This window comes from Carcharhinus amblyrhynchos, chromosome 2, assembly GCF_965287045.1.
Source record: "Carcharhinus amblyrhynchos chromosome 2, sCarAmb.v2.hapA, whole genome shotgun sequence".
Taxonomy (NCBI): Eukaryota; Metazoa; Chordata; class Chondrichthyes; order Carcharhiniformes; family Carcharhinidae; genus Carcharhinus; species Carcharhinus amblyrhynchos.
In genome coordinates this window covers 96,966,610-96,982,695 of record NC_137325.1, presented here as the reverse complement: position 1 = coordinate 96,982,695, position 16,086 = coordinate 96,966,610, and the positions used below count along the sequence as shown (strand labels likewise).

Below are 16,086 nucleotides of genomic sequence, written 5' to 3'. Positions count from 1 at the left end.
TTAATGATAACCTGCAAGAAACCATGTAAGTATTATATCTTGGGCATAATCCTTTGTCGGAAGTGACTAACAATGAAGGATTATACTTGAAGCAATGACACATTTTTCCTTGTGAATGCTCATCAATTTCCAGCTACTCTGGGTAGTTTGTTAATCCAGATGCGAAGTGCTTTGTGAAAGGCAGTAATTTCTAATGAGGGATAGTCAGATAAATTATTATAAATGTGTGTTGTCCCAAGCGGTTACTACTTGCAATGGAACACAAATGTTTGCACTTCCATGTAACGTAACCATCTAATCAATAGAAAAAGGAGAAAGGCATTTAAATAATGCAGTACACAGGTAAATGTGACAACAGTGTTACAGATAGCAAGATTTCACAGCTGATACTGATTAGTAAGCATTTAACCTGGAGAGCATGGTGGCACATTGGTTAGCACTGCTGTCTCACAGTGCCAGGGACCTGGGTTTGATTCCCAGCTGGGGTCACTGTCTGTGTGGAGCCTGCATGTTCTCCCCATGTCTGCATGGGTTTCCTCTGGGTGCTCTGGTTTCAGTTTTGGCTCTGGTTTCTTCCTAAATTCCGAAAGACGTGCTAGTTAAGTCATACATTGGCCGTGCTAAATTCTCCCGAACAGCTGCTGGAGTGCGGCTGCCACTGGAATTTCACAGTAACTTCATTGCAGTGTTAATGTAAGTCTACTTGTGACACTAATAAATAAGCTTGAAACTGTGTTTTGATGATATTGAGTGAAATTTCAAAATCAGCAAAATCTACTCTTCAAATCGGATTTTTAGGGCAGAATTTTCAATTGCAGTGGAGACAGGGTCAGAGGGGAGGGATGGTGCAGGGGTTCCAGAAAATTAGCATCCAAGAAAAGCATGACAGTCTACTGGCAAGTTCCTGCCTCGGGTCTATGTCAGTGGAGGCAGATATGGGGAAGACAGCTATCTTCCCTCAAGCCTCAGGTATGCCATTGAGGCAGTTCAAGGGCCTATTAAGGCCAATGTTTTGACGTTTTCTACAGCGACTGAAGTTCATCTGATGCATGGAGGCAGCCCTCTGCTACTAAATTGCGGTGGAAAGGGATTGGACGTATGCAGCTTTTCAGCAGCATTTTAAATCCTCCCCATCCCCTCACTCGTTGACATGCTGAGATGGCTACAGACATCTTCCTCAGCCATCTAGAATCTGGAATTAAGAATCTATTGATGACCATGAAACCATTCTCGACTGTCGGAAAAACCCATCTGGGTCATTGATGCCTTTTAGGAAAGGAAATCTGCCGTCCTTACCCGGTCTGACCTACATGTGACCCCAGACCAATAGCTGTGTGGTTGACTCTCAAATGTCCTCCAAGGGCAACTAGGGATGGGCAATAAATGATGGCCAGCTAGCGAACTCCCCCTTGTCCCATGAATGAATAAAAAATAAAGCTATGGCCATAGACCTCCCAATGGGGGACGGGCGTTCACAATGGCAGTCACACAGTAAGGGTCAAATTTTATTTTGAAAAATGATGCAGTGTGCTCAGAGGACGCCCCCATAGTGGCACTCCTTCATCTCAGTGGGCCACAAGGTTGAAATCAAGTTTGTTCACTAACCCTGACCACTTCAATAAGATTAAATATCTTTGATACACACTGAATATTTCATAATGAGGGATAGAAAATGCTTATTATTTATCTATTAATAGAACCATCAACTTCAAATGGTAAAAACAAAAGAAATACTTACACTTTGGATGCAGAAGGAGCGCACAGCTCTCACAGTCACTTGTGTGCAATCAGCATGTACCTCACTTCACTTGCCTTTGCTTTACCTGCATATCATTTCAGTCATACCATAGGAAAAAAAAACTACATGGATGAAAATCAGCAGAATGTGGCAAGCCTCTGCATGGGTAACAGTCAACAAAATGTCTCATGGACCGCACTCAGAACACAGATGGGCCTCATGTGGTCCCTGAGATGCAGGTTGCCAACCACTAGTGTATGTAGATAAACCTATGTTATCATTTTGTATTACTTTGCCAAAAAGGAGGAAGGGAGGAATTTTGGCTTGTACGCAGTGAACGCATCCAAACCATAAGAAATTGGTGCTTCGGTTTCCTCCCAGTCCAAAGATGTGCAAGTTAGGTGGATTGGCCATAGTAAATTTCCCCTTAGTATCTAAAAATGTGTAGGTTAGTAGGATTGGCCGTGGTGAATGTGCCGGGTTATGGGGATAGAGCTGGAGGGGGAGGGCTGGGTAAGATGCTCTTTCAGAGAGTCGGAGCAGACTCAATGGGCTGAATGGCCTCCTTCTACACTGCAGGGATTCTATGGTAACAGATTTACTTTGACAGTACGCTACCAAAGTGTGCTACCATGAGTCATGACTTCACACGGTCGACAATAGACCGATAAAGTAATATATCAACCATGATGACAAGCTTTGTTTGGCATGATTGCCATCTCATACCAGAAGATGACATGGTGGCATAGTGGTTAGCACTGCTGCCTCACAGCGTCAGGGACCCGGGTTCGATTCCTGGCTTGGGTCACTGTTTGCGTGGAGTTTAAAATGTTCTCCCCATGTCTACGTGGGTTTCCTCCCATGGTCTGAAAGATGTGCTGGTTAGGTGTATTTACCCGAACGGGCACCATAGTGTGGCGACTAGGGGAATTTCACAGTAACTTCATTGCAGTCTTAATGTAAGCCTTACTTTGACTAATAAATGAACGTTAAGAGATGATTACCTGGTAAATCAAGACTTTTTGATTTCAGGCTTTGGCTGCACAGAAGTCTCTGCCTATGAACTACTACACTGTTTTCCACAACATTCAAGCACTACTCCCAGAAAATTGTATCATAGTCAGCGAGGGTGCTAATACCATGGACATTGGCCGTACAGTACTGCAAAACTACATGCCTCGTCACAGGTAATTACCAGATAGTAAATAAAGGATATTATTAACTGTTCAAAACTTCAAAGATATGTAGAATTTTTAGTTTTGTATCTCTACACAACTCCTTATACTTGTTTTAATAGTTTAATACCACCATCAGAACACAATCTAGTGCACCTTTGACACTTTCCACTAAGGGCAGCATTTTTTACCCTGCCACTGAAAAAGTCAGTGGGGATTGTATTGTTGTCAATGTCGCACCCCTGCTGCCATTTATGACTGGCAGTGGGACTTCCACCCTTCAACTGGTAGGAAGTCCTGCCTCAGAAAGCTGCTGGCCAATCTGACTTGTTGGCAGCTTTGTAGACCAGCAATTGGGATCAGAGGGGAGGCCCCGGGGGCTACTGGGGATGTAAGGGATGAGGGGGTAGTGAGGTTGGAAAAGCCAAGGGCATACGGAGCATCTTTGGGGAGCCAGGCCATGAGACTGGTCCTGATTGGGAGTTTGTGAGGGAAATATCTCCACCCACTCCCAACACTATTTCTCACTCAAGATCTGAGCAGGGTAACTTCTCTCGTTTTTCTCCTCATTCCCTGATCTCCTCCTGCTGGCTTCAGAGTGGCAGCTGGGCAAGAACCATGAAATACCCAAAATCTCATGGCCTACTCCTAGAGTTCTGAAAACAGTAGTACAGACATTGTGGATAGAGTGGTGATGATTGTCCAAAATTTCCTTAATTCTGTAATGACCTCAGCAGATTGTAAGTTAGCAAATGAAACTGTGCTGTTCAAGAAAGGAGGGAGAGAGGGCAGTACAAGCCAATTTGCCTGATATCAGTTGTCTTGAAGACAAATTATTGATTTGGATAAGAGATTGGTTAAGTGGCAGAGCTAAGATTAGGGCTAATGGGTGTGTTTTAAATTAGGAGGGAGTGTAGTTGAACAGTAGTATTCAACAAGGATCTATGCTGGAGCCTCAGCAGTCACTAAATTTACGAATGACTTAGATACCACAATACAGAGCCATATTGCTTCATTTGTTCAAGGTACAAGTCGTATAGTAAGTAGAGCAGACAGGAACATAAAAATACAAAGGGATCTCGATAGAATAAGTGAGTAGACAGAACTATGGTAGTTGGATTTCAGTGCAAGTAAGTGTGAGATTATCCACTTTGGACCTCCACCTTCCAAATCCATGACCGCTACCATATAGATGGGCAATGGCAATAATCACATGGGAACACCACCATCTGGAGATTCCCCTCCAAGTCCCTCACCATCCTGACTTGGAAGTGTATCACTGTTCCTTTCCTGTTGCTGGGTCAAAATCCTGTAACTCTCTCCGAAACAACATTGTGGATGTATCTGCACCACATGCAGCAGTTCAAAAGGGTAGCTCACTATCTTTTCAAGGGCAGTTAGCGATGGGCAATCAATGCTGGCCTAGCTAGCGATGCCCACATTTAAAAATGTATTGAACGCTGTACTAGGCAGCATACCTTAGAAAGAGGGTATATGGTCTTGGAAGGAGTGCAGTGTAATTTCACCAGGGCTCCAACTCTGTCCAAAACTTTTGCCACAATTTTTGTAATCATGCATTCAAAAATCATCAGTGATCATTGGACATCAGGTGTTTTAATTTGGAATGTGTTTGATGGCAGATCAGCAACATTTTCATATTTGACATCAATTTGCAAAAGATGCTCAGAGCTACCCAATGGGCTCGGAGATACCTAATGAGCTCGGAGCTACCCAATGGGTTCGGAGATACCTAATGAGCTCGGAGCTACCCAATGGGCTCGGAGTTACCCAATGGGCTCGGAGTTACCCAATGGGCTCGGAGATACCCAATGAGCTCGGAGCTACCCAATGGGCTCGGAGATACCCAATGAGCTCGGAGCTACCCAATGGGCTCGGAGTTACCCAATGGGCTCGGAGTTACCCAATGCGCTCGGAGCTACCCAATGGGCTCGGAGATACCCAATGAGCTCGGAGCTACCCAATGAGCTCGGAGCTACCCAATGAGCTCGGAGCTACCCAATGGGCTCGGAGTTACCCAATGGGCTCGGAGTTACCCAATGGGCTCGGAGCTACCCAATGGGCTCGGAGTTACCCAATGGGCTCGGAGTTACCCAATGGTCTCGGAGCTACCCAATGGTCTCGGAGCTACCCAATGGGCTCGGAGTTACCCAATGGGCTCGGAGCTACCCAATGAGTTCGGAGCTACCCAATGGGCTCGGAGCTACCCAATGGGCTCGGAGCTACCCAATGGGCTCGGAGATACCCAGTGGGCTCGGAGCTACCCAGTGGGCTCGGAGTTACCCAATGGGCACGGAGCTACCCAATGGGCTCGGAGGTACCCAATGAGCTCGGAGATACCCAGTGGGCTCGGAGATACCCAGTGGGCTCGGAGCTACCCAGTGGGCTCGGAGGTACCCAGTGGGCTCGGAGCTACCCAGTGGGCTCGGAGCTACCCAGTGGGCTCGGAGCTGCCCAATGAGCTCGGAGCTACCCAGTGAGCACGGAGATACCCAATGGGCTCGGAGATACCCAGTGAGCTCGGAGGTACCCAATGAGCTCGGAGATACCCAATGGGCTCGGAGCTACCCAGTGAGCTCGGAGGTACCCAATGAGCTCGGAGATATCAATTATGCTCAGCAACTTGCTTTGAAAAATACCAGGAAATTCATCACTTAAATAATGCCTGAATACAATCAGTTTTTAAAATTTAGCCTAAATCTTTCCACTACACAATCCACCAGATCCATGTCAGTAATTAATTTCAGTCTCAAGGAGTCTATACTTTCCACTCATCCCAGTCCCACCAAAGTCATTTTGAACAGTTCTCCATGCTTTCCAGCCCTACCCCCACCACCATGGGTTGTAAAGTTCTGTCAAATATTCTTCACAATATAGCTGATATGTATTGTTCCAGCTGAAGCAGTAGAATAATCCCTCTGATCTGTTTGATTTTAGATTGGATGCTGGCACCTTTGGCACCATGGGTGTAGGTCTGGGTTTCGCTATAGCTGCAGCACTGATTGCCAAGGATCAGAACCCGCATCAGCGGGTTATCTGTGTTGAAGGAGACAGTGCCTTTGGATTTTCAGGCATAGAAGTGGAGACTATGTGCAGGTAACATATTAAACTTCTAACTATGTTCAAGAATAAGCCTAGGCCAGGATTTTACATTGCCAGGCAGGCATAAGGTGGTACTGGAAGTGTGTGAGATCAAGCAAAATGACATTTGGGCACACGACCTGACATCATCGTGAATTTTTGCAATATTCTGGTGGGTAGCTGTGCATGAGAGTTGGAAGTACACCTACCAATAATCAAGCAGGCAATTTAACCCACCAAGGGGCCAATTGAACACATTTTTATGTGGCTCGTCTGCTTTTACAGTGTGTGGGTGGGCTGATTTGGCGAGGCGGCCTTATTATTTTAGCTTCAAAATTTATAAAGATGTTCGCTGACTGAAGTCTGCATTTGAATGTACTGCCTCGACACTCGTTGCATAGCTTTTCCATCGCAATGTTTTTTTTGCAGGTCAGCAACCCTCTGAGTCAGCAGTGGCTGTCCCCCAGAGAATGCATTCAAAGTGCCAGCCTGCACACTCCCTTCTCTCCGTGCCCGCGCTCTTCCTGCCCTCCCTGGGAGTGCTCAGCTTTTCCCAGCACCCATTCCAGATACTCTGGCAAACATGGCTGATTCCGAACTGCCCTGTGAAATAGTCTAGCAAGCCACTCAGTTATACCAAACAGTTATAGGAAAATCACTAGATGGCTTGCAGTGGTTCAGGAAAACGGCTTACCACTATCTTCTTAAGACAAGACAGGGATGGGTAAAAAATGCTGTTTTGCAAGTGACCCACATCCCATAAATAAATGTTTTAAAAACTGCATCAGAGAAGCGATCGTGAGACTAAGAATGCCAATGGATGAAGAAAGATGAAGTGCAAAAACACCTAAGGTGAGAGATGATAGCTGTCAGTTAAAATTGCAAGACACATGAAGAAATTGTGAAAGAAATTAGGTTTTTAGTCTCTTTAATGCATACAGTATCAAGATATCGTAATGTCATGAATTATGCCTTACACCACTTGGACTGGAAGTTGTGAAGAATGAATGTATCTGATATGAAGTTAATCAAGATTCTGTCTTAGCTAAAAGGCACTTCATGAAGGATCCACTCAGGATCCTGCAACTGTCACAAGCCTTAAAAGTCTCTTTCCTAGATGGCCGTTACGTTAGGGCGAGACTGTGAGCCGTGGTTTTTGGGAAGACCAGCCAAGGTCAAATCCATTCCCAATGAAGGTTGGGACACACGTAGCTGATTTAAGTTGTCAAGGGTAATCATGCTATTCACAAACAACTGACATCAGTGCAGTAAACGTAGTGATCTTGATAAGCACATCTCCAGAGGCCAGAGCATGGTTAATGGTGAAAACTGGTTGACAAGAATGTTGGCCAGGCAGTGCACTGACAAATGATGGCCATTTCTGATATTGCACATGTGCCATTATAGATGACTTGCTCTGGTAATAACGTGGGTTAACTGACTCAATATAAGTTCCTAATCAGACTCAATTTGGGGCCAACATTCTGGAATTTTAACTGATCACAAAACCTTGAAGAAATAATTAGAATAATGGAATCCATGAGATTTGCCAATGGTTAAGTTCAGTATATATTTACACATGTGAAGGTTATATGCAATGACTGTACACAAATGCCATCTGTGTGCATTTAATGTTTCTTAATTCTGCTAAATCAACTGCTATGTCTGGGTATAACTCTGACACCTGCAATTGAAGTGAAGGCAATGTGCTGTTTATAAGATAACTCTGACAAATATCCTCAGGTGGCCCAAGGCCTTGAGGGCACTAGATTGCTAAGAGTCTCCTGCTTAATATATAAGTGCTCCCTTCTTGAATTGATCTGCGATGGATCACCGGAAGGAGGATGGTGGAGTGCTAAAGCATTCCTGAGTTGATGCCATGGGGTGCCTGGCTGGTGCTCCTTCTTCCCGGTGGGTGCCTGAGCAGGGGTGGATAGAGTATCATGAGTTGTCATGGGGGAATGATGGCATAGTGTCATTGCCACTGGAATAACAATCCAGAGGCCCAGCCTAATGCTGTGGGGGCATGAGTTCCAATCCCACCAAGGCAGCTGATGGAATTTAAATTCAATTAATAATAAAAATCTGGAACTGAAGGCTTGCCTCAGTAATGGTGACCATGGCACCTGTCATCAAATGTTGTAAAAACACATCTGTTTCACTAGTGTCCTTTTGGGAAGGAAATCTGCTGTCTTTACCTGGTGTGGTATTTGTGTGACTCTGGACCCACATTAATGTGGTTGACTTTTAACTGCTCTCTGAAATGTCTAATAAGCCAATCAATTCAACAGAAATTAAGGATGGACAACAAATGCTGGCCTTGCTTAAGACTTATCTAGATAGCTACATGAACAGACTGGGAATAGAGGGATACAAACGAATGGTCTAGTTGGCCTCATGAGCGGCGCAGGCTTGGAGGGCCGAAGGGCCTGTTCCTGTGCTGTGTTGCTCTTTGTTCTTTGTTCAGTGTCCACATTCCATGAAAGAATAATGAGGACATGAGAAGCTGGGGGGGGAGGGGGGTTTATAGGGTGGCATTTGTGAGCATGGAGTTGGTTAGGGCCAGACAGTGGAGTATTGGAGTACAGAAGCAGGTTTTCTGCCCAGACCGTCTACATATCTAGAAGCCTCCACATTCATTCTGGAGATAATATTGAATGGTGGGGCAGGCTCGAAGGGCTAGATGGCCTACTCCTGCCCCTATTTCTTATGTTCTTATAATAGGCCTGACATCTACTGCAGCCCGCGCCACTTGGAATGGAAACCAGAACTGCAGGACGCCATTTTTAAAAAGCAGGTTCATTGAACCGTGGATTTCCCAAACTCTGTGCCTAGGAATGAAAATCTGGGCCTTAATTTTGAGGGGATCTATTTTACAAATGCCTTCCTCCCAGCTCATGCCAGAGGAGAGCAGGAGAAGGAGCAGCTCAGCTGGATTAAAAGTGTGTGTGCAGAGCATTCAATGAACATGCACTGGCTGGTAATAGAAAAGCTTATTGGGTACTGTGTGAACAAAACCACTAGCAAACAGTGAATCCTGTTTCCTACTTCCTGCCTTATTTCCTCTTTCGCTTAGATTTGGATGCTGAGGCCTTGCCAACCTTTCCATCCTTGATATTTCTGTACACCCTGTGACTGTAACATTATATCCTGCACCCTCTCCTTTCCTTCTTTACTCTATGAGCAGTATGTCTTAGCTGTATAGCATACAAGGAACAATAATTTACACTTTATCCCAATACATGTTGCAATTATAAATCATGGCATGGTGATACTGTGGTTAGCACTGCCGCCTCATAGAGCCAGGGACCCTGATTCAATTCCCACCTCAGGTGACTGTTGGTGTGCAGTTTCCGTGTTCTTCCCATATCTGTGGGTTTCCTCCGGCTGCTCCGGTTTCCCTCCACGGTCCAGAGATGTGCAGGTTGATTGGCCTTGCTAAATTGACTCTTCGTGTCAGGTGGATTCACAGGGTAAACATATGGGGTTATGGGGATTGGGCCTGGGTCAGATTGTTGTCAGTACAGACTTGATGGGCTGAATGGCCTCCTTCTGCAGTATAGGAATTCTGTGATTCAGATCAAAGATCAACTACCTCACCTCAGGAGGAACCAGGAATTGAATTGAAATCTTAACCCAATAATGTTTACTGACTGTGCCACACAGAGGTTATGATTTTTTAAAAACAATTTGGTTAATTGATTATTTTCCCTTTTAAAATGTGTGTATTTTGTTTATGTAACACTCATTAAACAGTTGTAGCAGCCATCGACACAGAATCACTAGTGATGGTATTAAAATTTTATTCAGATTGTTCTTCCATTCATTGACGTATACAGAAAATAATTCTAGATCAAAATGTCAAATCAAAAATTGTATAGAAGTTTTTCATTGGCAATGATTGCAGATGGTTGGATAGTGGGGGTGTCACATTTCATATTGATGAAAAATGGCATCACGATGGCAATTATATTTTTAGATTTGCTGAATGTATGTGCAATCCATCTTCAAAAAAGTCTTTGTCTATCTCAGTATAAGTGATTCGAAGCTTAAGCCCTCAGGCATGCACGAGTAACAGCTGTGGTCATAAAGGTTAATTGCTTTCTAAAATTATATTTTGTTGCACTGTTTGAAAGGGAATTCCCTCACATTGGAAAGAGAAGCTGTCAGTGAGGGAATTGGGAGAAAGGCACAACACACAAAATGGTGGAAGGGAGTCTAGAAACTTAGGGCCAAATTTTCTCAACCCTGTGAAGGTGTGGAAGAGGTTGGGCTGCCAGCCAGGAAAATAGGGAAGAGCTTGACTGGGACAGCTCCTCTTACATTCCTGACCTTGGGAGTCTTCCAGCTCTGGGCTGGGACTTGGGCCATCTTCCTGCTTCATGAAGGTGGGAAGCCAGATAAGACTATTTGGTTATTTTGCATTGGCACCAGTATTTTCGCTTCCTGTCCACAAGTGTAAAGCCTGACACTTCTCCAGGGGGCCTCCCAATTGCAAGCTGGGATTCATCATTGCCATTTTAAATCCCTGCCTTCCAGAGCTGCCAGTGGAGGGGTCCCCCTCAGCAATGGTGACTTGGCAGTTATGGCCACATTTGATTTTAACAATTTAAGAAGACTTTGGATGGCATCTTCATCTTGAGGTTCCCTTGCTGTCTTATACAGCATTAGCAACACCCACCTCTCCTGGTGGAGCCACATTCTGGCGCCTGTTTGGGTACACTGAGGGAGAATTTAGCTTGGCCAGTGAACCTAACCAGCACATCTTTTGGACTGTGGGAGGAAACCGGAGCGCCTGGAGGAATCCCACACAGATACAGGGAGAATGTGCAGCCTCCACACTGAAAGTGGCCTGAGCTGGGAATTGAACCTCGGTAATGTACAACCTTCCAATTGGCCTGTGCAGTGCCCCATCATAATTGGACAGGGCTCCCGGAGGCAGCTTGTTCATTGGCTGCCTCTGGGAAGCTCACCAAACAGGCACGAAGCGGTACCAAAACAGAGTTAGAATCCCTACAGTACAGGAGGAGGCCATTCAGCCCATCAAGTCAACACCAACCTACCTTTTCAAAAATCTTATCCCGGACCTATCCCCGTATCCCATGTATTTACCCCACTAATCACCCTAACCTATACATCATGCGGCACTAAAGAGCAATTTAGCACAGCCAATCCACCTAACCTGCATGTTTTTGGACTGCGGGAGAAAACCTGAGCACACAAAGGAAACCCACGCAGACACAGGGAGAACATGCAAGCTCCACACAGACAATCACCGAAGGCTGGAATCAAGCCTGGCTCCCTGGCGCTGTGAAGCAGCAGTGCTAACCACTGTGCCAACTTGCTGCCCACACCTGTTAGAAAGTTCGCTACCTAGACCAGTTCCCACACCTGTTAGAAAGTTCGCTACCTACACCAGTTCCCACGCCTGTTAGAAAGTTCGCTACCTAGACCAGTTCCCACACCTGTTAGAAAGTTCGCTACCTAGACCAGTTCCCACACCTGTTAGAAAGTTCGCTACCTAGACCAGTTCCCACACCTGTTAGAAAGTTCGCTACCTACACCAGTTCCCACACCTGTTAGAAAGTTCGCTACCTAGACCAGTTCCCACACCTGTTAGAAAGTTCGCTACCTAGACCAGTTCCCACACCTGTTAGAAAGTTCGCTACCTAGACCAGTTCCCACACCTGTTAGAAAGTTCGCTACCTAGACCAGTTCCCACACCTGTTAGAAAGTTCGCTACCTAGACCAGTTCCCACACCTGTTAGAAAGTTCGCTACTTACACCAGTTCCCACACCTGTTAGAAAGTTCGCTACCTAGACCAGTTCCCACACCTGTTAGAAAGTTCGCTACCTAGACCAGTTCCCACACCTGTTAGAAAGTTCGCTACTTACACCAGTTCCCACACCTGTTAGAAAGTTCGCTACCTACACCAGTTCCCACACCTGTTAGAAAGTTCACTACCTAGACCAGTTCCCACACCAGTTAGAAAGATCGCTACCTAGACCAGTTCCCACACCTGTTAGAAAGTTCGCTACCTACACCAGTTCCCACACCTGTTAGAAAGTTCACTACCTAGACCAGTTCCCACACCTGTTAGAAAGTTCGCTACCTAGACCAGTTCCCACACCTGTTAGAAAGTTCGCTACCTAGACCAGTTCCCACACCTGTTAGAAAGTTCGCTACCTAGACCAGTTCCCACACCTGTTAGAAAGTTCGCTACCTAGACCAGTTCCCACACCTGTTAGAAAGTTCACTACCTAGACCAGTTCCCACACCTGTTAGAAAGTTCGCTACTTACACCAGTTCCCACACCTGTTAGAAAGTTCGCTACCTAGACCAGTTCCCACACCTGTTAGAAAGTTCACTACCTAGACCAGTTCCCACACCAGTTAGAAAGTTCGCTACCTAGACCAGTTCCCACACCTGTTAGAAAGTTCGCTACCTAGACCAGTTCCCACACCTGTTAGAAAGTTCACTACCTAGACCAGTTCCCACACCTGTTAGAAAGTTCGCTACCTAGACCAGTTCCCACACCTGTTAGAAAGTTCGCTACCTAGACCAGTTCCCACACCTGTTAGAAAGTTCGCTACCTACACCAGTTCCCACACCTGTTAGAAAGTTCGCTACCTAGACCAGTTCCCACACCTGTTAGAAAGTTCGCTACCTAGACCAGTTCCCACACCTGTTAGAAAGTTCGCTACCTAGACCAGTTCCCACACCTGTTAGAAAGTTCACTACCTAGACCAGTTCCCACACCTGTTAGAAAGTTCGCTACCTAGACCAGTTCCCACACCTGTTAGAAAGTTCACTACCTAGACCAGTTCCCACACCTGTTAGAAAGTTCGCTACCTAGACCAGTTCCCACACCTGTTAGAAAGTTCACTACCTAGACCAGTTCCCACACCTGTTAGAAAGTTCGCTACCTAGACCAGTTCCCACACCTGTTAGAAAGTTCGCTACCTAGACCAGTTCCCACACCTGTTAGAAAGTTCACTACCTAGACCAGTTCCCACACCTGTTAGAAAGTTCACTACCTAGACCAGTTCCCACACCTGTTAGAAAGTTCACTACCTAGACCAGTTCCCACACCTGTTAGAAAGTTCGCTACCTAGACCAGTTCCCACACCTGTTAGAAAGTTCGCTACCTAGACCAGTTCCCACACCTGTTAGAAAGTTCGCTACCTAGACCAGTTCCCACACCTGTTAGAAAGTTCGCTACCTAGACCAGTTCCCACACCTGTTAGAAAGTTCGCTACCTACACCAGTTCCCACACCTGTTAGAAAGTTCGCTACCTACACCAGTTCCCACACCTGTTAGAAAGTTCACTACCTAGACCAGTTCCCACACCTGTTAGAAAGTTCACTACCTAGACCAGTTCCCACACCTGTTAGAAAGTTCACTACCTAGACCAGTTCCCACACCTGTTAGAAAGTTCGCTACCTAGACCAGTTCCCACACCTGTTAGAAAGTTCGCTACCTAGACCAGTTCCCACACCTGTTAGAAAGTTCGCTACCTAGACCAGTTCCCACACCTGTTAGAAAGTTCGCTACCTAGACCAGTTCCCACACCTGTTAGAAAGTTCGCTACCTAGACCAGTTCCCACACCTGTTAGAAAGTTCGCTACCTAGACCAGTTCCCACACCTGTTAGAAAGTTCACTACCTAGACCAGTTCCCACACCTGTTAGAAAATACAGCCTCTTGAAGCGGCTGCAGAACAATTATCAGTCACCAATGGCAACCTCGAGATTTCTTGAGGGAAATTATGTACAATATGTGCTTGGAGGGGAAAAAGCTTTGCAATTAAATGTTTAAGAATGAAGGATCCCATAGCATTATTGGAACAAGTGCTCAGAAGTCCTTCCAGAATCCAGGCCAACACTTAGCACTCAACCACCATTTGAATCAGATGATCTGATAATTTATTTATTTGCTGCTTGCCAGACATTGCTGAGTGCAAATTGTCTGCTGGATTTTCCCACTTTACAACAATGACTATGCTTCAAATGTGCCCTTTAGGAAGCCCTAAAATTGTGAAAGGCGTGGGGTAAGTGCAAGTTCTTTCTTTTAAAGGAGTGCTTCTAATATCATAAACTCCAACAGAGATCAATGATCTCACCATGGTGTGTATTCCTGGTGTAAACAATCTGATTGTTACAAATCCAGGTTGCCGCAGATGTCTACTTGAACTCAGAAGTGTCTGTGGCTGTGCTAACTAGCCTTACAGAAAATGATTCCCACTGTCCTATTTCTGTTAGTATGACAATATGTCCTGGGAGTGTAACAATGACATTCCTTCATTTAAAGTTTATTTATTAGTGTCACAAGTGAGCTTACATTAACATTGAAGTTACTGTGAAAATCCGTTAGTCGCCACATTCTGGTGCCTGTTTGGGTACACTGAGGGAGAATTTAGCATGGCCAATGAACCTAACCAGCACATCTTTTGGACTGTGGGAGGACACCAGAGCACCTGGAGGAATCCCACACAGATACAGGGAGAATGTGCAGACTCCACACTGAAAGTGGCCCGAGCTGGGAATTGAACCTAGGTCCCTGGCGCTGTGAGGCAGTAGTGCTAACCACTGTGCCACCATCCACCCGTATTGAGGGCCAGATCTCCATGTGTGACACTAGTGTGACACGTGTTTTTTATAATTCTTTGTGAGTTCAAATTGACACCAAGAGAACCGTTGTTGGGTGTGATTCATAAACTACCATATTCTATCAGAGGGCAAAACCTACAAAGCACAGAGTATGATGAGAGGCAGTTGGTACAATGAGTAGAACATCTGTTTGCACACTGGCCCACTCTAGTGAGTTGCCATCTCTCTAAACCTTGTCCTGCTGCCTAGGTCTCAGGTTTGCTTCCAATGCTGCTGGATCTTGATTCTGTCATTGGGGTATGTTCTGATTTTCTGATCTTATAAGAAGAGGGTAACCCCTCGAAAGCTTGCGAGTATATTATCAAATAAATAGGTTGGACTAAAACCTGGTGTTGTCAGACTTTTTACTGTGTTTACGCCAGTCCAACGCCGGCATACCCACATCATGACTTATAAACTCCAACAGAGATCAATGATCTCACTATGGTGCTAAGCATCGAATCTTTTGATTAGAAACACTTAACCTTGGTGAACAATTTGTCTGGATCAGTTTTGTTCAATCCGTTTTCTAGGAGCATAGGAATAGCTGTTGGCCATTGAGCCTTGAGTTGTACTACAACTCCACTCCCCTGACTTTTCTGCATATGCTTTAGTACAGTTCCTAAAGCCAAACAGGAAATCTATTGCTCTTAGTCTTTGAAATTTTAATTAAGCCAGTGTCCACAGCTTTTTCATTACAGATTTCTGCCACCCTTTTTGTGGAGAAAATGCTTCCTGATTTCAATAGTCTAATTTTAAAATGTTGCCCTTTTGTGAAATATTTTATCTGCGTCCATGCTGTTTAGCCCCTTGACCCATATAAACATATCCATTCAATTGTAATGTAACCTTCTAAACTCCAGCAAATGCAAGCTATGTTTATGCAACCTGCCCTCACCTTAACCCTGAAAGCCCTGGATCATTTGCATCCACTATAAGACTTACCTTGAAAATTTGAATCAAGTCCTTTGAAATTTTCTTCCCTCTAGATTGTACTTCCATGGTTTACAATTACAGAGTTGGTTTGGGATACCTGATATATATATACACTGGTAAACATTCACATTTCTTTTTATCTCAGGTACAGTTTGCCAATAGTGGTCATTGTAGTAAACAATAATGGAATTTACAGTGGACTGGATGAGGATACTTGGAAAGAGATGTCAAAATTGGGAGAGACTGCAATTGTGTAAGTAAAGAATCTTTTCGAGATTAAGTCTCTTATTGTGTATAAAACCAAGCTAACAGCCAAGAGCTTCCTTTTGAAAGCACAGGGCTATATCTGGAGCTGATTAAATTTCTGCCAATGCATACAGCTGGCTGCAGTGCAACAAAGCCAACTGTGAACACATGCCATAATTGCCTTGTCTGTCAAGGTTAATGAAACTGAGGTGCATCTGCTTGTTTTATACTGATTGTTGAATA

The 16,086-nt window shown here is 44.9% G+C and overlaps 1 protein-coding gene across 1 annotated transcript in view; it reads left to right on the top strand.

Moving 5' to 3' along the window:
* Nucleotides 1-16,086, top strand: part of hacl1 (2-hydroxyacyl-CoA lyase 1) — a 76,529-nt gene that overhangs the window by 45,684 nt on the left and 14,759 nt on the right. Inside the window, exons 13-15 of the mRNA XM_080216899.1 lie at nt 2,771-2,925; nt 5,869-6,027; nt 15,743-15,850. Coding sequence (XP_080073025.1) covers nt 2,771-2,925; nt 5,869-6,027; nt 15,743-15,850 — 422 coding nt within the window. The remainder of the gene's footprint in view (nt 1-2,770; nt 2,926-5,868; nt 6,028-15,742; nt 15,851-16,086) is intronic.